General features: G+C 47.0%; 1 protein-coding gene across 1 annotated transcript; it reads left to right on the top strand.

Annotated features, from left to right (window-relative positions):
- Positions 1–8,305: 8,305 nt before the first annotated feature.
- Positions 8,306–13,395, top strand: LOC143383158 (cell adhesion molecule CEACAM21-like). The gene is made up of 3 exons (XM_076837512.1): positions 8,306–8,369; positions 9,200–9,565; positions 13,106–13,395. The coding sequence occupies exons 1-3, from the start codon at positions 8,306–8,308 to the stop codon at positions 13,393–13,395; spliced, it is 720 nt and encodes a 239-aa protein (XP_076693627.1).
- Positions 13,396–21,369: the final 7,974 nt, after the last annotated feature.

Consider the following 21,369-nt stretch of genomic DNA (forward strand, 5'->3'; position numbering starts at 1 on the left):
CCTTCCCCACCCGCTGCTTATTACAAGTTAGCATCTGCATATCAGAGAGAACATTCAGCTTTTGGTTTTTTTGGGACTGGCTTATTTCACTTAGCATGATAGTCTCCAGTTTCATCCATTTACCAGCAAATGCTATCATTTCATTCTTCTTTATGGCTGAGTAATATTCCATTGTGTATATGTACCACATTAAGAAGAGGAAATTTAAACACACAAGGAAACACCTGGGTCAAGGGTGCACAGAGGAAAGATGACATGAGGACACAGGGAGAAGACAGTGTCTGTGAGTCAAGAAGAGAAGCCCCAAGAGAACCTAATCTGCCAATGCTCTGTTTTTGGACTTCCAGTCTCCAGAACCGTGTGAAAATTAACTTCTGTTGCTTAAACAAACTGCCCTGTCTGTGACAACTTTGTTTTGATGGTCCAAGAAAGATAATATAAAGACTATGGAGGTCAAGATGTCAGAATAGATGGATGACAATAAGCACCCAACTCAACCTCAGCCCCCACTTCTTAGTTATATAATCCCTGAATGACAAGACAGGTCTTAAACCCAAGTCAGCCTGGCTTGGCCATACATACTTCCTTTATATTCCTTTTAAACTTAATCACCTGCCTGCAAGGAAGGAATTATCACCATTTTCAAATGAGGCTCAGACTTTCAAATGGAGTCATTTTCCTCAGGGTAGGCCAGGAGATACGGTATCTCAGTCCTCAGGCCGACTCTGCAGTGGCAGGAGTGTTGTCTAGAGATCTACCTTGTGGTCCTTTCTTCCTCTTGTTTAATTTTGGAAGATCTGCCAGAAAAATATCCCTGGTGGGTTACAGGACAGGCCTCTCAAGAGGACAATGTGACATTGTTAGAGTGAGCCCTCATCCCATGATACACTTTATCTGTCCACGGCTCAGGGAGGACAGTTGGATGGGGAAAGACGTTTGCTGACACTGTCCACTCAGCACTCAGAGAGTGGATAGCACTCTGTGCACATCTCAGAGGACCATTCACATACCTCCCTGTCCCCATTTTAAATTTTTATTCTTTTCAGATCGTTGACCATGTGACCCACTTTGGATCCATGCAGAAGTGGACTAAGGTCTTCTCTCCGTCCACACAAGTAGGCCCCTCCCTCAGGGCCACCTCTGAACAGACAGCCAATGCAGCGGCCATCCACGTGTGCTTGGTGTCAGTGTAAAACTGGTCTTTGCTCTGGAAAGTGGTCACAGGAGTTTCCCACGAGCCCATAGATGTGGTAGAGGGAGAGACAGGAGGAACAGGCGCCATGGGAGTTTGGGCCACCTGCCAGGCATTCACCTGTGCCCTCTGACCTCTTGACCTTTCCCAAAAATGATGGACGCTGTGCACAACCAGTGTCACGGTTTGGCCACTCAGACAGCACCTGGACTGTGATGTTCAGCTCAAGTCACAGGCCCTTGGTGTCCCATGGTCAAGCGTTCAGATTCCACGGGGCCTAGAAACATCCGGGAGCTACTTTCCTAATGGGGAATAGTTTCCGCAGGAGGAGGCGTAGATTTTCTCCAAGACCTGCAGTTCTCCACTGCAGATCTCCTAATAGAGCTTGTAAGAGGCTCCATTTAAAAAGAAATGTGATCCTGGCACAGTGGCTCACGCCTATAATCCCAGGGGCTCAGGAGGCTGAGCGGGGAGCATCATGAGTTCAAAGCCAGCCTCAGCAAAAACAAGGTGCTAAGTGAGACCCTGTCTCTGAATAAAATACCAAATAGGGCTAGGGATCTGGCTCAGTGGCTCCTGGGTTAAATCCCCAGTACCTTCCCCTTCCCCCCAAAAAGAAAAGAAATGTGAAACATAGACACTTTAATTAAATTCTAAAATGCACTCCCTCAGAAGTTATTTAGAAGAATGCACACCTGTAATCCTAGTGACTGGGGAGGCTGATGCAGGAGGATCACAAGTTCGAGGCCAGACTGGGCAATTAAGGGAGATGCTATCCAAAATTTAAAAAATAAAAAGGACAGGGGTGAAACTCAGTGTTAGAACACCCTAGGTTGGATCCCCAGTACAGAAAGAAAAAGAAAGAAAGAAAGAAAGAAAGGAAGGAAGGAAGGAAGGAAGGAAGGAAGGAAGAAAGAAAGAAAGAAAGAAAGAAAGAAAGAAAGAAAGAAAGAAAGAAAGAAAGAAAGAAAAAAATATCTTGTATTTCTAACTGGACACAATACCTTTATTTATTTGTTTGTTTTTATGTGGTGATGAGGATCGAAGCCAGTGCCTCACACATGCTAGACAAGTGCTTTACCACTACCACAACCCTTCCAACAGGAAGATTTTGGTGGAGAGTGCTGTGGTTAATTTCTGGTGTAATTCTATTCTGAATCAAATAATTTGTTCTCTTTACAGTTTGTGAATATCTCCTATATGGTCTGTTATTTACTGTCTCTACCCTGATATGTAATATATCAGCATTTATCAACACCTGATTTGACTTCTTCTGAACCAATCTAGGGATTAGTCAAGTCTGATTTCCTCTTACAGGAAGAAGGGCTTTTGCCCCATTGTATTTGTGTAACCAAGTTACAAGATTAAAAAAAAAAATCTATTGCAATGGACTTATCCATTGCATAAGTAAATAAATAAACCGTGAGCTACTCTAGAAGAAGAAAGTATTGGAATGTAGAATTTATTTGTTTGTTTGCAGAGATATTAACCACCTTAGTTCTTATTTAATTTTTTTTGAACCCAGGGTCTTGTGCATGCTGAGCATATGCTCTGTCACTGAACTACATTCCCAGTGCTCACTTGAGTTCTTATATAAATTTTGGGGCTAATGCCAATTTCAGACAGCAAAGAACCAATTTTTAAAGCTGTTTAAAATCTACTAATGTGCCAGGCCCAGTGGCACATGCCTATAATTCCAGGAGCTCAGGAGGCTGAGGCAGGAGGATCACAAGTTCAAAGCCAGACACAGCAATTTAGCAAGACCTTGTCTCAAAAAGAAAAAGAAATAAAAGCGGGCAGGTGGCTGGAGATGTTGCTCAGTGATAAAGCACCCGCTGGGTTCAACCCCTGGTACCCACCTCCCGCAAAAAATCTACTAATGGGATTTGCCAAGGTAAGGAGAAATGAATTAGAAGAGAAGAGGGAAGAGAAAAGAGGAAGAGGAAGAGAGAGAAGTGAAAAAAATAGGATCAAAAGAAAATTGGAGTCGGAGATAAAAGAAGTAGAAACTGAATGAGCAATTGAGGTGGAAACTAAAGATCAACCTCTCTTTTCTGGATGTTGACCTTGAAAAAGACTCTACGAACAAACAAACAAACAAACAAAACTGCTCTCCAATGTCCCTCATATTCACAGATGTAACATTTCTTAACAAAATTGAATCCAATAAGGATACGACCTCATGGCCATTTGGAGATTATCCATCCCAGGCACTCAAAATTGGTTTAACTTTAGAGAATCAACCAATGTTAATTTACTGTATTAACAAGTACAAAAGAAAGACTAGGGACTGGGGTTGTGGCTCGGTGGTAGAGCACTCACTTAGCACAAGCAAGGCGCTGGGTTCAATCCTTAACACCATATAAAAGTAAATAAATAAAATAAAGGTATCGTGTCCAACTATTAATATATATATATATATATATATATATATATATATATATATGAAAGACCATGTGATTATCTCAATATAAGTAGAAAAAGCATTTGACTAAATTCAAATTAATTTCTGATAAAACAAAAACTCTCAACAGAAAGGAATTCACTTAATGAAAAACATCTACAGAGACCCCACAGATGGGACCATACTGGATGGTGCAAAATGGGAAGCTTTCTAATACAGTCAGGAGCATGGCTCTTGTCCAGTTGTGTTTGGACCATTTACAGTTCTCATTGGTGCAGGATGGGAGACACTTACCAGGGCAAAAAGCCAAGGAAAAAATGTAAAAGCATCCAGATTAGAAAGGAAAGAGTAGACGTTTCTTTCTTCTCAAACATGACAGAAAATCCTACAAAATTGTTTAAAAAAAACTATTCAAATTGATAGGTGTAGTTGAGGTAACAGAATACAAGATCAGTATACAAGAATCAATGTGTTTCTACTCTAGTAACAAATAATCAGAAATAGAAAGCTAAAAAGCAATATTATATCATGAATACAATATCATTATAAATAAGACCTTAACTCATCATATTATACAATACAGGTTGAATGTCCCTTTTAAATGTTTTCAGATTTTGCAATTTTTTAGATTTTTAAATATTTGCTTAAACTTTGCCAATTGAGCATCCCTAATTAGAAAGTCAAAATTTCAAAATGCCCCAATGACTGAAATTTGAAAAGCTAGTGTTCAAAAAGTTTCAGACTTTGAAGCACTTCTGATGTCGATTTTCATATTATAAATTCTCCACCTTTATCATTAAAAAAAAATGAAATGTGGGCTGGGATTGTGGCTCAGTGGTAGAGCGCTCACCTAATACGGGCGGGACCGGGTTCGATCCTCAGCACCACATAAAAATAAAAGCATTGTGTTGTGTCCATCTACACCTAAAAAATAAATATTTTTTTTAAAAAAGATTCTCTCTCTCTCTCTCTCTCTCTCTCTCTCTCTCTCTCTCTCTCCCCTTTCTCCTCTTTCACTTAAAAAAATATAAAAAACTTAAAAAATTTAAAAATGAAACGTACAGGGATAAATCTCATTTTAAAAATATGTCCAAGGGGATGTGGCTCAAGTGGTAGCGCGCTTGCCTGGCATGCGTGCGGCCCGGGTTCGATCCTCAGCACCACATACAAAACAAAGATGTTGTGTCCGCCGAAAACTAAAAAATAAATATTAAAATTCTCTCTCTCTCTCTCTCTTTAAAAAAAAAAAAAAATATGTCCAAAACCTGGGTACTGAAAACTACAAAACACTGATGAAAAGCTGAGAGGAATTTTACTTGGGAGGATTATGCCTTGCTCAGGGTTGTTACGGAGCTGGGGCCTTCCGAGAAACTGAGGCAGCGTGAAGACCCCCTTTAACCTCGATTCTTGCGATCAGGAGTGAAAGATCTCAGACATGTTGCTCGGAGTAACAGGCATGAGTTATGGAAGGGATAGAAAAAGGGAAAGGGGACACTCTCGAGGGAGACAGTGTCCTCTTAGGGAGGAGAGGGACAAGGTGCCTCCAGTTTTATGGGGGATCCCATAGAGTCCCGCCCATGTTCACCTCAAGTGTCTGACATCAAGATGACATCAGACTTTCAAGTCCCCATTGTCATAACAACGCTAGGTCACCGAGGCCCATGCTGACCAGTTCTAATTGGATTCTTAATCATGAATCTTACAGATTTCATGATTAAGAGGAATTATCCTTATCTCCCTGAATCTGGGCATCTGGTCTGTGGAAAGGGTCACAAAAATCTCCCCCTGCAGTGTAACTTGGGTTCCTCTTGTGGACATTTTTTCAGGCCTGCGTTTCTCCAGCAGACAGCAGGTAGCTTGCTGAGGAATGTGGCACAGCCTGTCCACTTAGGCAGGGCTGCAGGGAAATTGCTTCTGGGAAAAGAAAGCGTGTGGGGGTCAGCAGAGTGGGCCCAATTTATAGAACTATGCCCTGAGGTTGGTGCCTACAGACAGTGTTCGTGCCCTGACACAGTTGTTAGTATCAATTTTCAAAATGTATTGGCCAGTGATGACTGAATTGGGAAAGAATAATAGAACTTATTTTCCCCCTTCCTCAGTTCCGGGTGACAGAGTTTCCCGTTGCTGGGGCTTCTGTTCTGCTGTTTTGTTCTCTCTCCTCAGGCTCCAAACAGAAGCCCCGCGTCCCTGTGAGGTCCTCGTCCTCCCCAGGAGACCTGGGCCAGTCTCTGCTCCTGTCTTCCCCCTACTCCCAGGGAATCATCTCTTTACCTGCCAGCAGAAGCCCCTGCCAGGGGACATGTCCTCTGAGGGGAGAGGCTGAGGGGGCTCCATGCTGCCTGCTCTGTCCTCCCTGTGTGGCAAAGAACCACCATCCACCATCCTCCTCATCTGTCTGTCCCCTAACACTGAGATGCCAATAGTCCCCAAATTGGTCTATAGATTTGATGCAATCCCTATCCATGTCCCAGGAGCCTTTAAAAATAAAGAAAGGAATTGACAAGCTAATTATAACATTCACCTGGCAATACAAAGGACCCACATACCAAGACAACTCCGAAATAACAGATAATTTGGAAGACTAAATTATGTCACTTCAAGACTTACTATAAAGCTATAATAATCAAGAGAGTGTGACACTGGTATAAAAATTATCAAAAGGGTCAATGGAACAGAATAGAGTCCACACATAGATCCACATGTGGCTAAGCCCCCCTCTCCGGTCGTTAGAATGGGCCCTCCTGGTGACGACCAGAGAGGGGGACTTAGCCACATGTGGATCTATGTGTGGACTCTATTCTGTTCCATTGACCCTTTTGATAATTTTTATACCAGTGTCACACTCTCTTGATTATTATAGCTTTATAGTAAGTCTTGAAGTGACATAAGAGAATTGTAGGCACCACATTGATTGTATCAACTAGAACTGCAAAGATGGACATAAGCAAATAGGTTTTTTTCTGTGTCACAGAGAAAAATCAACCACCATTAGGGGTCCCCTGTGTGGTGTTCACAGCCCCAAGGCCATGGCACAGCAGAGGTCAGGTCAGGTTGAGCCAGGGTTTCTCTCAGGGAACAAGGTCTCCATCAGCCTTGCTTCTTCAAGTGTGGTCTGGGGTCTGGGGTACTGACACTTGAAGAGGCAACACTGAAAGGGGTCCAGGGAGTCCTGAAGGATGAGTGGCGTTGGCGAAAAGATGAGACAGGAGTCGTTCCGTTGGAGCAATCTCCAGAGAGAGAGAGAGAGCTAATGCAGCTTTCTCTGGGTCATCTTTTATTACAATTTTTCTCATCATTATAGATTCAGAATACGTCATTGATTATATAATTTAAAACTTTGCCAAGACATGACATTTCCTTAACCATGATGGGGGGTACAAAAAATGTAACATTAATTTACATTTTTCCAGGATATGACCTTCAGTTATGTAATTATTAAAAGTACAGAATCACTAATAAAATACATCCCTAATTTACATTTTTCAGATTTTCCCAAGATTTACTATTTTTCCCAAGATATGTTATTTTCTTATTAACTCATGCCAAACTACGTAACCAGACTCTAAGTCTCCTAACCAATCATTAACCTAAAGCACACTTGTACTTTATTTCTAATCTAAAATTGCCATCTAAAAAAGTTCCCTTAAGTCTTATACTTAAAACATCCTAAAGTTTATAAATCATTCTTAAAACATATCAGAAACCTATACAACTACAAACTTAAGAATTTCTAAACTTAAGAATCTAAATAAAATAATATTTCTAACATTATTCTAAAACTGTGTCTTATAAAGCTGTTTTAATTAATTCCTAAATTTATTCTCATAAAACTGGTTGAGCTGCTTTCTCAAAGAATTTCTTTGTTCCTCAGTCAAGGTGCACTAGTTCTCATATCTTTATAATCTTTCTCAATAGAAAGTAAGTTCTAAACATCAGTCCACTTTCCACCAATATTAACTATGCTCATCATATATCCCTATGCAAAGTAAGAAAGGGTTAATAAAAAGAGAAGAATATATCTTTATATGTTTTAACTTTCCTAAGTGTATAATATAACTTTCCTTAATCAAAAATGAGACTACACGTGGTGAACTTTGTAAAATAAGCATCATGATTAGATTTTCTAAGAGGCCGGAAATATGGGCTTGGGTTCTAGTTGATACAATCAATGTGGTGCCTACAATTCTCATGACCTTTCAAAGGATGATTGTTGTCCGTTATCAGGTTTGTCCACAATGTACTGAGATAGAAGAACAGCCTTCTACTTTGTCCTTGATATGCTGAGGGGTAGTAGAACAGCCTCCAAGGCATGAGCTACCTGTTGTGTTCTAGCCATCTGAAATTTAATTTGTTTGGCATTTAACATACTCATGCCTCCTGTCAGGAACATAAGCATGAAAATGCAAAGTCCCAATTACATAAAAAAGGGTCTCATGGTATCGGTTTCCCACCAACCAGCGTGGCTTTGCCAGCATCCATCCTCACCGTGACCCTGTCAAGACAGTGAGTGGGGGATCACCTTCACCAGGGAGGGGACAGAGAGGCCTCCTAGACAGAGTCCCACCCCCAGCCCATGTGACCCTGGGAAGTGCTCCTGCCCTGGGAGGAGGCTCAGCCAGAGAGGACAGCAGAGCTGAGTGGCCTGAGCAGCCTGCTTGGGAACAGGTCTGGAAACCCACACAGGGAGGACAGAGCAGGCAGCAGAGACCATGGAGCCCCCCTCAGCCTCTCCCCTCAGAGGACATGTCCCCTGGCAGGGGCTTCTGCTGGCAGGTAAAGAGATGATTCCCTGGGAGTAGGGGGGAGACAGGAGCAGAGACTGGCCCAGGTCTCCTGGGGAGGACGAGGACCTCACAGGGACATGGGCTTCTGTTTGGAGCCTGAGGAGAGAGAACAAAACAGCAGAACAGAAGCCCCAGCAACGGGAAACTCTGTCACCCGGAACTGAGGAAGGGGGAAAATAAGTTCTATTATTCTTTCCCAATTCAATCATCACTGGCCAATATATTTTGAAAATTGATACTAACAACTGTGTCAGGGCACGAACACTGTCTGTAGGCACCAACCTCAGAGACTGGCAAACACCTGGACACTCAGGGCTGGGATACTGCTTAGGTGTCTGAGCCTGTTCCAGGCACTAGGGCCACAACAAAATCAGATTAGTCCCCGTGTCATGGCGTCTCCTTCCAGTGGGCAGGAAGACAGGCCAGCAAAGAGATGGAGGAGAGGCTGAAAAGAGGCACACAGGGCAGAGAGCTGGGAAATGTCAAAAGGGAAGACCCAGGGTCTGCAAGGAGATGGTCAGGGGAGGCCGGTGCCCAGGACAGCCTGAGGGTGAGCAGGGATCTGCAGGCACTGAGGGGCCAGCCTTGCAGACACCCAGGAATACCATTCCAAAGGAAATGACAAGTTCAGGGGTGCTTAAGAAATGAGTCACACTGCTGACCTTGATACACACACACACACACACACATACACACACACACACACACACACACACACACACTCTCACTCCAGGTTCTGAGGCTGAGGGATGAAGACACCTGCTAAGGACCCAGAGCTCCATTTTCCCACCAAAAACTGATGGATTTCTCTCCCCTCAGTTCTGGTCTCACCTTTAACCTTCTGGAACCTGCCCACCACTGCCCAACTTGCTATTGAATCTGTGCCCTTCACTGCTGCCGAAGGGACCGATGTTCTTCTACTTGCCCACAATGTGTCAGAGAACGTCAAAGGCTACACCTGGTACAAAGGGGAAAGGGGCATCGACAGCCATCAAATCGCAATATACCTAACAGCCACTCAAGGAATTATCCCAGGGCCTGCCTACAGTGGTCGAGAGACGGTATACCCCAATGGATCTCTGCTGTTCCAGAAGGTCACCTTGGAGGACACGGGATTCTACACTCTGCAAACCATAAGTAGCGATCTTCAGGCTGAAAAAGCATCTGGACACATCTGTGTATATCGTGAATGACTCTCTATGGAAGCATCTGGACAGTTCTATGCATACTGTGAGTGGTTTTCTGTGACCCCTGGGGGTGTCCACTATACACACACACACACACACACAAGACTGTCAGTTCGGGCCTACTTCTTCCTCTATGTTGTGTGCCTTTGCTGTGGTTTGAGCTTTTAGTGCAGGACACACACAGTGGAGACAAACTTCAATAGATTGGATTCCTCTCTCTGAATCCACCCTGCAGACACTCGATGCAGAATGGACAGGCTGCCAGGTGACTCGGCAGGTGAAGCTCAGTCTCAGTCCAGCCTCCCTGGCCTCTCCCCGTGGACATGGCTCTGAGAAAGACTGAGTCAGTGCTGAGTTAATCCCCTGAGGGGCTGCCTGTGGCCCTCACAGAGAAGCGTAGTTCCGGGGGCCAGGACCTCCTGGACAGAGTTGACGAGGAGCAACCATTTACATCTTACAGAGTCCCAGGATTACTGAGCTGATTACCAGCCAGGGCTCAGCCCCAAGAGCCACACCTGAGCAAAAGCAATGTCGAGTCTTCTCAGCCACTAGAAGACTGACCTAGGGGACTTAGGGGACGCTCTGGAGAGGTCAGCATCTCTAGGGGGATGAGCAGAGGCAAGCGGTTGCCCTGACAGGCTCTTTTGCAGGATCATGCATAGGAACCCTCTTTCTTGGAATCTCATAATAATAGATTCCATTTATTTGTGAAATAAATGAAATCTATTATTATTATTATCTATTTAAGTCAGGTGCTATGAATATTTTAAGGCCAACTCAAAGACAATCTGAAGTCAAATATCATTTATCCTACCTTATTGAGGGAAAACTTGGGCACAGGACTCAAGTTACTAAATTAGAGTCACATAGACCAAGACTGGTAGGTCAGAGTCATACCAGGTCTGGGTGCAGCCACAGCTCCATCCTCCCCTCCACACTTGAGCCCTTATTAGGTGGCCATGGACCCCAAGACCAGTCCTTGATCTTTTCTTGATCATTTCTTAATAGGCCACCACAGCTTTATGGTATAAAGGAGAGAACTTTATTTTCTCGCTGCCTACTCTACACCCTGCACTCAGCACAAGGTCCAAATGTTACCAACTTCAATAGCTGCTGGAGATAGGAATGAGCCAATGATCCACAATCCCTTCAGAGACTAGGATCGGGATGCAAATTCCTGACCATTGTATAAATTCCATGTTCCTCCCAGGGGCCAAGACCCAGGCCTCGAAGCTTTTGCTATTTTCTAAAGAAATATCCTTCCAATAAGTCAGACCCTTGGGTATTGACAATGATTTTCACAAATGGAAAAAAAAAATTTAGCTGCTCCTCAAATTTCTGTCCCATATCTGACAAACACATGTGGCCCATCAGGGCCAGATTTCCATCGGTTCATTCTTCTGTGTCTGAAAACATTCACCTATATTTCAGGTAAGATCCACAAGGTTCTCACCTGCCCTCCACTGTCGAGAGCCATCTGTGGACTAAATAGGCATGGAAGGCCACTGAGCAGGAAAATCTGGTATTTGGGAACTTCCAGGGGCAATCCAGCTGGTAAGATCACCCAGATATATGTGAGTCCTGTTCACTTCTGCCAGGTCCCACACAGCACCAGAGATGGGGTCACCTGCTGTAGCCAGACAGCCTCTCAGAGGTGGATGTAGCATGCCAAGATGCCAATCAACCTGTTGACTGCAAGACACCATGAAGCAAGACTCCAACCCTGAAACCTTATCCCTGCCTTTGATGTGCCCCCTTAAATAAATCATCAGAACCATTTTTCAATAGTTCTGTTCCAGCTCCTAGAAGGACTAGAAGATCCTATCAGGCACTCTACTTTTAAAACCTATTTTTAAACTTTGCTTCTATTTCTTCACTTTACTTCACAGTTTATTTTCTCAAGTGGCTTATTCTCCCCAAGCAGGAAAAATCACCCTGGTGAGGCATTGGCAGCCCCACAATATTCTGCAATGAGAGAAGGGACATTAAAGACCAAGGACAGAGAACATGGTTCTGCTCCAAAGCCAGCCAGTGTTGCCTGCCTGCCCCCTCTCTCTTTCTAGAACATTCCTTGGAGTCTGCTCTATTTTTCATGGGTCAGCCACTATTCAAAACCTGGGTAGAACTGCCCCTGCTCAAGGTCCTGTGGCCTTGGTATTTACCAGACTTCCAGACCTGTGCCTGGTGTCCCATGTGCTATTTCTCCTTTAACTCCCGGTCTCCATCATGACCCACCTCTAGGGCAGCTTTGAAAAGGCTACACAGGGGAGTCTGTGCAGTTGGAGGGACTCAGCACCACGATTCAAGGCCAGGTAGGCAGCCAGTCAGTGAGGATCAGGAGGTGCAGGGGCTCTGACTTCCTGTGCCAGGTCTGTCCATGACCAAATACTGCAACTAAAGTCACATGTCAGAAACTCTGTGCTTCTCCCAGACACAGCCCCGGCAGCCCCACATCCTCTGAGCCCTCAGATCCTCCTGCATCTGCCCAGGATACCCACTCCTGCCTGGTTCTTGAGGACTCGGGTTGGTGGGAAGTGAGAGAGGCCAGCTCAAGTGGAAAGACGCCTTTGCAGGAACCAAAGGTACCACAAGGCAATCTTCTCTCTGTGGTCTGCAGAGCAGAGATGCCCAAACCCCACCTACATTAAGTGACCTGTGTACAAAGATTATTTTCTTCCCATAAATTAAAATGGCTTTGTTTTCTTTGTCTAATTGTGCCACAGTTACACTGAAGAGAAGTGGTGAAACACAAGGGACAGCCTTTTCTTGTTCCTGGTCTTAGTGTCCAGACTCTCAGTATTTCCCCACTGAGTAGTATGTGAGATTTTCACATGTGGCCTTCATTACATGAAGGTGATTTCCCTCTCTTCCTAAGAGTGCCAATCTTTTGTTCAAACCATGACGATTTCCCACTAAAGAGTTCCTTCATTGTGACATTCAATCCACAGGCCAGGAAGTCAAAGTCCTCTTAGGTGGAGAAATCCTTTAGATTGGAACTTCTCCAACTCTGCAGTCATGAGACTATTCTGGGCCATCTTTGTTCTCGAACAGATGATTTTAGAAAAAGTAAATGCCATTGTATTTCATGTAAAACTTTCCTGGCCCCAGAGAAAGGATAGGGCTGCCAAACCGGATCTCCTCAAAATACACCCCAATTCAAATAAGGAACAGGACCTGAGAAAATCACAAAAAGGTCAAACAGGAGTTTATAGGGAAAGAATTCTACCTGATGATGAGGTTGCTGGGCACATGGACTGAGAAGAGGGTCCTGGTGCAGATTCTACAAAGATGTTCAGGGGTCCAGACATGAGTCACCCTGGTTGATCTGGGATCAGAAGGAGGGGCTGCCCTCTCCTTACAGATAATCACCTGAACAAAGACACTCAACCTCTGCAGAGGGTCAGGGCCACTGTCTGGCCAACCTTACACAGCTCACTGTGGGCACCAGAGCTGGCTGAGGTCTCTGAGCAAAGAGCCTGGCCCAGGCCACAGGCCACAGGCCCACTATCAGTGGGTCCTCTCCTCAGTTTACTCACAGAGTCTGTGACAAAGCCTTCCATCCTGGCCAGCAATGTCAGCATCACAGAAGAGGGCCCTGTGGCCATGAGCTGCCTCTCAGGTGACCCTGGAATCTCCATCACATGGATCCTCAATAGCCAGACTCTGCAGCTCACAGACAGGATGCAGCTGTCCCCGGACCACAGGACCCTCAGCATAGACCCCGTCAGACAGGAGGATGCCGGGGAGTATCAGTGTGAGGCCTCCAACCCCGCCAGTTCCACCAGGAGTGGCCCTCTTAAACTAGCTTTATCCCCTGCTATGAATTAAATCAGAAATAAAAATGTTCTCCTTATAAAAAACAATGGTTATAACTCTCTTGCTTTTATAAAACTATTGTGAATAGTCAGGACAATAAAATGGAAAATCCTATCAAGACCTGCACTGAGCTGGGTGTGGTGGTTAACACCTGTAATCCCAGCAGCTCAGGAGGCTGAGGCAGGAGGAATGAGTTCAAAACCAGCCTCAGCAATTTAGTGAGGCTCTCAGCAACTCAGTGAGACCCTGTCTCTAAATAAAAAGACATTAAAAAGGGCTGAGGATGTGGCTCAGTGGTTGAGCGCCTCTGGGTTCAATCCCTGGTGCCAAAAAAAAAAAAAAAAAGGAAGTGTCTTCACTCACTAAGATAGAGGGACCACAAGTAATCCACAGAGGGCCCAGCCTCAGTCCTCCCTAGGGCCCAGGGCTCTCCCTCTGGGATCTCTCTCCCCACAAGGGTTCCGGGAACTTGTACCCTTGAGCTCCAGTTGATATGAAGCTGCCTCTATGTTCCCTGCCCTGAATGGTAGGTAGACACTCTTTACTCCCCAGGCTTCAGATCCTCAACCACATGGCCAGTCTGGTGACCTCCATGCCCTCCCTCCACACCTGTCAACAGGGAGCATATGACCACTTCAGTTTCTCTGTCGGGAGCATAGGAATGGGTCCCACCCCGTTGAGATGGCTAAAGGGGGCTCAAGGGAAGGGAGAATGTCACCAACTGGCCAGGCTGGCGATATGAGCTGGGTTCAAAGGAGCTGCTGGATCAATAACTATGAAAATGGCGAAGAAACCACGCAGCACATGAACATAAGTTTCTAAGGCAGGATGGCTCAGCGACCCCAAGGGTCAGCTTCAGTGCTGGAAGGAGCAAGAGGAGAGCACACCCAAAACCGTCTATTTATTGGGGAAAAGACATTCGAGAAAGTTCCATCTACATAAGGCAAGGGATTGGGTTTCGAAGGGTGCAGTCTTGCTTGGTGATGTCTTGTGGTCAGCAGATTGACTGACATCTTGGAAAGCCACACCCACCTCAGGTGCTGTGTGGGATCCCAGGCAGAGCGAGAGAAAAGGCACACATACGTCCACAGCTCAATCAGGCAGTAACGTCAGGCCAGTCCCCTCAGACGCTCAAATGCACATAGCTCACGCACACAGCCCATGGCGGGCTGGTGACAGGACTCAGGACCCCCAGAGATGAACACCCCAGCACTCTCACCTAGGCAGGTGACTGATGACGAGCAGGTAGGCCCCTTGAGCTGAGCTCTTATGTGTCCCTCAGGCCCCCTGAGCACTCAGGACTCTGATCACATGCAAGGGGGACTCTGGGGAGTGTGTGTGTGGTCACCTGATTGTGGTGCTGGGAGGGGACCGTGGGATGTGCTTGGTGGGAGGGGAGGCTGGGCGAGAGAGTCCTGGTGAAGGGCACGTCCTGGGCCTGAGGAAAGCACAGAAGCCAGAATGGGAGAAGCCAGTCAAAGAAGCTGCCCTCTCCCCAGAGAGGACCATGGGGACAGTGGACTCTGAGAAAAGTGGGGCTCCAGGGCCCTCTCGGGGCATATTCTGGGGTTGCTGACCAAGAGGAGACATCTTTGTTCAGCTGGACCTGTGTGCCCATTCCCCTCTCCCTGCCCAGACCACTCCCTGGTCCTCCTCCAAGTGCCCCTGAACAGCCCTAGAGCGGCCATGTCCTCTATGAGATGTGACAGGAGAAGCTGAGCCTCTGAGTGCTGTGTGCTCCTGGCTGTCCATTACCAATTGCTCCCACCTCCACCTCCTAATTCACATGTCTGAGAGATGCATCAGGAATATCCCTGGTCCCCAGGACTGGAGACAGGGGATGAGGCCTGCTCTTCCATGTATGACAGGAGGTGCCAACCTCAGTTTCCCATGATGACTGCCAGATCCATCCCTGTGCAGAAGACCCAGCCTAGTCACCCTGGATCCAGACCTGGGGACCAGGCCCTGCAGCGTCAGCACATCCTGAAGCCTGTGTCCAGGGGAGGCTGTTGCTCTTTTCTCGGGAGACGAGGACAAGGGGGAGCAGCGCCTGCCTGTTCTTCAGGATGCAGGTCCCTGAGGCTTGGACTTTCTGTTTCAGAGATGAAACCTGTCTTTGCCCTTCTCTGATCTGCCAGACTCATGGGGCACTAGGGGAAAACACAGGCTCAGCCCACAGGAGGGGCATGATCATCTCTCCCGGGAGCCCATCAGCCTCAGCAAGTCTCATGGCCAAGCCCAGAATAGGAGGAAGGGGAACACACTCCCAATAGATGGAACAGTGTGCTCAGTGGCAAAAGGCAGAGAAGGAATGGGCAGTGCAGAACACGAGTCCACCTACCGCAGGAACCACCATTCATTCTAAGTACGAGTCCTGCTCCTTGAATCCTTGCATGTGGAACACTCAAACATTTTTTAACTTTGAAAAACCAAATTATTTCTATTAAGCTTATCAAAATTAATTTTAAAATATTTCTGTATCAATTATATTATTTGATTAATAAATATACATAAATAACTATATTTATTTGCTTACTAAAAACTGTTGACATTTTGAAAAAAAAAACAAATGTATTTTGAATGATTTTAAAATTCCCACACACTGATGGCACACTCCTGTGCAGGGGCCAAACACACACACACACACACACACACACACGCACACACACACACACACACCCTCCCCTCAGGGTACCTGCAGTATCTTGTGCCAGGAAGGTATCAGAAGCACACAGCAAATGACAGGTACAATGCCCCTGGGCAGTCAGCTCATGGACCTCTGTGAGGACTGAGAGGGGGAGACGTGCGGGTCTGCTGGGAGGGTTGGGCAACACAGACCCAAGTTCTGACCCCCAGGGAGGAAGGAGCACTATTCCCAACAGAGAGCACAGCTGTCTGCACAGCTGCACATGCAGAGGGTCCCTGGGCCAGGCTGATGGTGCTCCCAGTACCAACCTGCATCAGAGTGTGGAATCTGAAGTCTGTGCTGTGCATGCATAGCACTGAGGTTGACAGGGACATTCAGGGGCACCTGCAGCTCCAAACCCCCAAAACTAAGAAATAAGAAAACACCTCATTTCCCATTAAATTCCCTGTTCCCACAGCACAAGCCACCTGCCATCTGCACTAGCAAGATCAGTCATTCCTGGGTCCCACCCACCCCAGTCCCTGGCTCCCCAGCTCTGCTCAGCTGCTGCCACCTCCTGGGAACTCACTGATAATCAGGACTCAGGGGCCCCAGTGCCAGTTTCACAACCTACCAGGAAGAAGGACTCTGCCTTCAGCTGGCCATTTACTCTGGTGGGGACAGGGGTGTAAGGACAGCCACTCAGAAGACCTTGGGGTTAGTAGAGAGGTGGGCAGCCACACAGAGCTGCACAGTGAGATGGGGACAAAGGGTCTCAGCTGTGAGGGTGGCTGTAGCTAGGAGCTCAGGAAGGGAACTGAGGAGCACAGAGGTGGGAAGTTCATGAACATTTGCAGGGACAAGGCTGGATTCCCAGAGGACCACTCTGACCACTGTCAGCTGCAGCACTCAGAGCCTGGGCACCTCCTGGCTGCCCATCAACCAAGAGCTCCCACCTCATCTCCTAACTCACCTGCTTCCTCCACTGTCTGACTCTAGGAGAAGGTTCCAGATCCTCCTCTGCCCTGCAAGGGGGTGGTGGGAAGCCCAGTCCCCTACAGACAACCAGCAATGGCTCCTGCTGAGGTTAGTGGGCAGGACCACACACCCTGGTCCCCACTCAGGGGTGACAATGAGGTCCAGATACCTTCTGCTCCCTCAGGCACCTTCATCAATTTTGGTGACTGTCACATCCCTCCTGATTCTTCCAAGTGAACATACCTGGGAAGACCCATCTCCCATTGTAGAAGTTCTAGTCTAGAATGTTCCACAGCAGCCCTGCTGACACCTATTTACACAAATCTTAGGTGACACAGCCTTTAGGGACACAGGCTTACAGCCATTTCCCCCAGTGGCCACGCATCAGGGCCCTGAGTGTCCAGCCACTAAGTCTGGGACCCTCCCCCTCCCCATTAACCTGGGCACTGGCGATGGTTCCCGCGTTGGTTCCAGGTTCACCAGTTCACGTTGTCCGCCTCCTGTAGGAGCTTCTTCCCTGGAGTCTCTGGTGCCTGTCCCAGGGATTTCCTCCTCGGATAATCTGCAGGACTGGGGCTAGAGCAGGAAAGGCAGCTGCACTGGTCTCAGAGGACAAAGAGGCTCACCTTAGCTCCAGGAAGAGCGCGCACGCCCTCTAGTGGTCACTTTCTGCCAGAAGCGCACAGGGGTCCCCTGAGAGGGCAGGTGAGGGCTAACCTTGGGCAAGGGGCACCTTCAGAGAATGAAACTGAAGATGAAAGGGGAGGGGCCTGAGATGGGGCGAACGTGGGGAGTGGGGAGGGGGCTGAGGTACGGAGAGGAGTGAGAAGGAGCTGGGTGAGGGGAGGCTCTGGGGAGGTCACGAAGGGCGCAGAGCAGGGCTCCCCTCTCCTCTCCACTGACACTGGGGCTGGTCATCCTTGGGGGGCTGTGTGCTGTGGGGTGTTGAGCTCCATCTGGGATTCTACCTCCTAAGTTCAGTAGAACTCCCTCCTCCACCTGCGACTATCAAAAGTGTCTCCAAACGCTGCCAGATGTCCCCTGGATGGCAACATGGCCCTTGGCTGAGACTCACTGGTCTACACCAACCTCCAGTGACTACTCAGCGGATGAAATCCTCCCCAATTGGCAGGAGACCTGAGTGTAAGGGGGCAGAGACTGACTGGTGCTGGTCACTGTCAATCACTTGAAGTCCCTGGAGAAGACATGTTTCTAGGTGATGGCCACACGGCTGCCTGAACCTCCACAGCACTGTGGGCTTCCCAAGGGTCTGTAGCCACACCTCAGTGACACCTGCGGGGTCCATGACATCATGGACGTGGGGAGCTCTGTGCACACTGAGAAGAGGAAGCCCGTGATCTGAGCCCACACCTAGTGGACAGTCCCTGGGCCACTCTCACCACCTCAGGAGGCCTCTAAGCAAAGAAGGCAAACTCGGTTCTAAGTTAGGAAGAAACGCCTTACTAAGAAGAAAAAGACAGCACAGGAATTTCTCTTCATATGCAAAATTGTAGACTGCGGATCATTCATTAAGTTGACTTAACCCCAAACAGACCAAGTGGCTGGACAGAGCTGGGGTCTCACGCCACCCCCTGGGCCTGCAGCACTCTGCTGCCCCAACCCTGGGCCCACTCGGAACCACAGGGGCCTTCGCTGCTCTTCTTCAGGGGGCAGGTGACAGGGGAACCTTTAGGGTCCTCACCATTCACCTGTCACCTCTCAGGCTCTGGGCGATTCTGTTGTCCACTCTTGGATTCAATGTCCTTGTTCCTGACCTCTGCTCCTCTCACTCATCTTGACATCATCACAGGCCCAAGGTGCCCTCTGCATGTGATCTGAAGGGACACATTCTCAGGGACTGTTCCCTTCATATGACCCTGAACAGACTTCCACCTGGGGTCCCAACATTGTGACCTGCAGAATTTGGACCATTCTGGGTGGTGGGATGAAGGGGAACCAAGACACTTTCCAGCTCTTGGGGGAGTGTGAGCCTCCTTCCACTGTGTGCAGGGGTCACCAGTGGACATGGACACAGAGCACCTGATTGCTGTGCAGAGGGGTGAGCCACATGAATATATGGCAGCTACATGGACAGCACAGTCACTTAAATCCACATCGTGTGGACAGCTCTCCCAGCTCCTTAAGAGACAATTGCAAAATGTGCATTCACAGGCTTCTAGAAGAACAGAACACGCATCACAGTACCAATAATGGCACTATTTTCCTTACAAGTGCTCATTTTTAAGGTGATCGGAGGGAGGCTTTCCTGCTCACATACCATCCATAATGTTGTGTTCTGGTGGAAATGACTATGCTCTTCCTCTCTGAAATTGTTACATTACTAAATGCAGCTCCTACCCACTCCAGGGCCAACAGTGCCACCCACTGCAGCTAGGCACTCCCCAGGGCTTTCCTTGAGCCTGGACTATCTCTGTGTCCACAGGGTCCCTGACTGGTGGCTGAGGGGCTGGATGTGGAGAGACTCACACTCTTTTTTGTCTTTTTTCCTACAATTCCAATTCTCGCTAGAGTCCTACCTTCTTTGCCTCTGACTCTGCTCACAGGTACTGGGAACTTCTGGAAGTTGAACCCCCATTGGAAAGCAGCCACCTATGCTCACGTCAGTTGGGCACTGCCTGGTCCCAGTGAGCTCCTTGGGGCCACATCCAGCTGTGAGAGCAGCTGCCCCACTACATTATGAGGGTTATGCAACTGGGTACCCCCAAATGTATGCCATAGGAGAGACACTGGGAAGGACTTCCATGGAGCAAAACTAATGATACAGGAAGACCATGTCTGAAATTGTCTCCATTCCAAGAATGTCACGAGTACATCAGAATGTCCACTCTTGTGTTTGGACAGGGAAATCCTCATCATGATTTGGTGGTAACGTGGGATCAGAATCTGTGAAAGTAAGGACAGCGGCTGGCACTCCTCTCAGGCTTAGTATTCAGAACTCTAAAGGTTTTGCACAAACTCTGCCAACACAACTGCTTTAGTGACAGTGACCAGCTTGTCCATGTGCTCGAGGGACAGAGTAGCAGCAACTCCAAGAAGAGCAGGTTTAGCAGAAACTCTGCACAGAGAAGAACAACTGCAGGAAGATAAGCTGCCCCAGTCCTCTGAGCTGTTGGGAGAGAAAGAAAAATGCCCAGGACACAAAATCCTCTGCTTCTGGAAAGAGAGAGAGAGGGAGAGGCCGAGCAGGGGGAGAAGAATCCCCAACAGACCCACCTCAACAGCTCCTTCCAGGAAGCAGGAGGCAGAGGGCAATGGATCCTCACTTGTAAAGACGTTCAAATGTGACAATGAATTTAATATTTAAAACCCTAAAAGTGGGCTGGGGATATAGCTCAGTTGGCAGAGTGCTTACCTCACATGCACAAGACGCTAGGATCCATCCCCAGCACCACAAACAACTTTTAAAAAAATAAAATAAAAGTCTAAAAGTATTTACCATAAAAGACTGAACTTGTTTTTGTAAATAAGTATTGACCCATAGGCTTGAAACAAAATTACTAATAAAATAACAAGGGAATAAGTTAAAAATTTGAAATGACAGAATGGAACAAATTATTTACAAATCATATATGTGATATGGGTTTCATGCTAGAATATATAAAGAACAAATACAAATCTGTAACCAAAGCATAGCCTAAGTTTAAAAGAGGCCAAGGAGCCACGTATTGGGCATCTGTAATCTCAGGAGTCAGACACAAGATTCACAAGTTTGAAGCCAGCCTGGGCAATTGTCTCAAAAGAAAAATAAATAAATACATGTAAAGGGTTGCGGGTGTAGCTCAGAGGTACAGTGCCCCTCAAAACAATCCCCGGTAGTAAAAAAGAAGGGGGACGGCAAAGAGCTTGGATAGATGTTCCAGTGGCCAATAAGCACATGACAAGATGCTGAGTGTCATTAGTCACTATAGAAACAAATCAAAATCACAATGACATCTGACAAAATCACAATGACTCCACACCTTCCTACATTAGCCCAGGGACTCTGAAGTGCTGTGGAGAACACTTGGGCACTTCCTGCCAGAGCTAGGCAGAAGCCCATCCACCCAGCACTCCCACAGCTGGGCACGTGCCCACAGGATGGGAAACAGGGACTCCAATAGCTCCCTGCAGGCTAAGGCTCGCCACACCATTCTTCACAACAGGCGGGTGTGGAAACAACCCTGTGTCCATCAACAGAGGAACGCATAAATAAACATGGCTCACAAATATGTTGGATTATTAATTATCCATGAAAAATAAAGTTCTGATGCACATTACAATCTAGGTAAACCTGAAAACATGACTAAACAAGAAGAAAAATGGTATGTGGTTGTATAATTTCATTTATATGAAATATCTGGAATAGGCAAATTCATAGAGAC

This window comes from Callospermophilus lateralis, chromosome 18, assembly GCF_048772815.1.
Source record: "Callospermophilus lateralis isolate mCalLat2 chromosome 18, mCalLat2.hap1, whole genome shotgun sequence".
Classification (NCBI taxonomy): Eukaryota; Metazoa; Chordata; class Mammalia; order Rodentia; family Sciuridae; genus Callospermophilus; species Callospermophilus lateralis.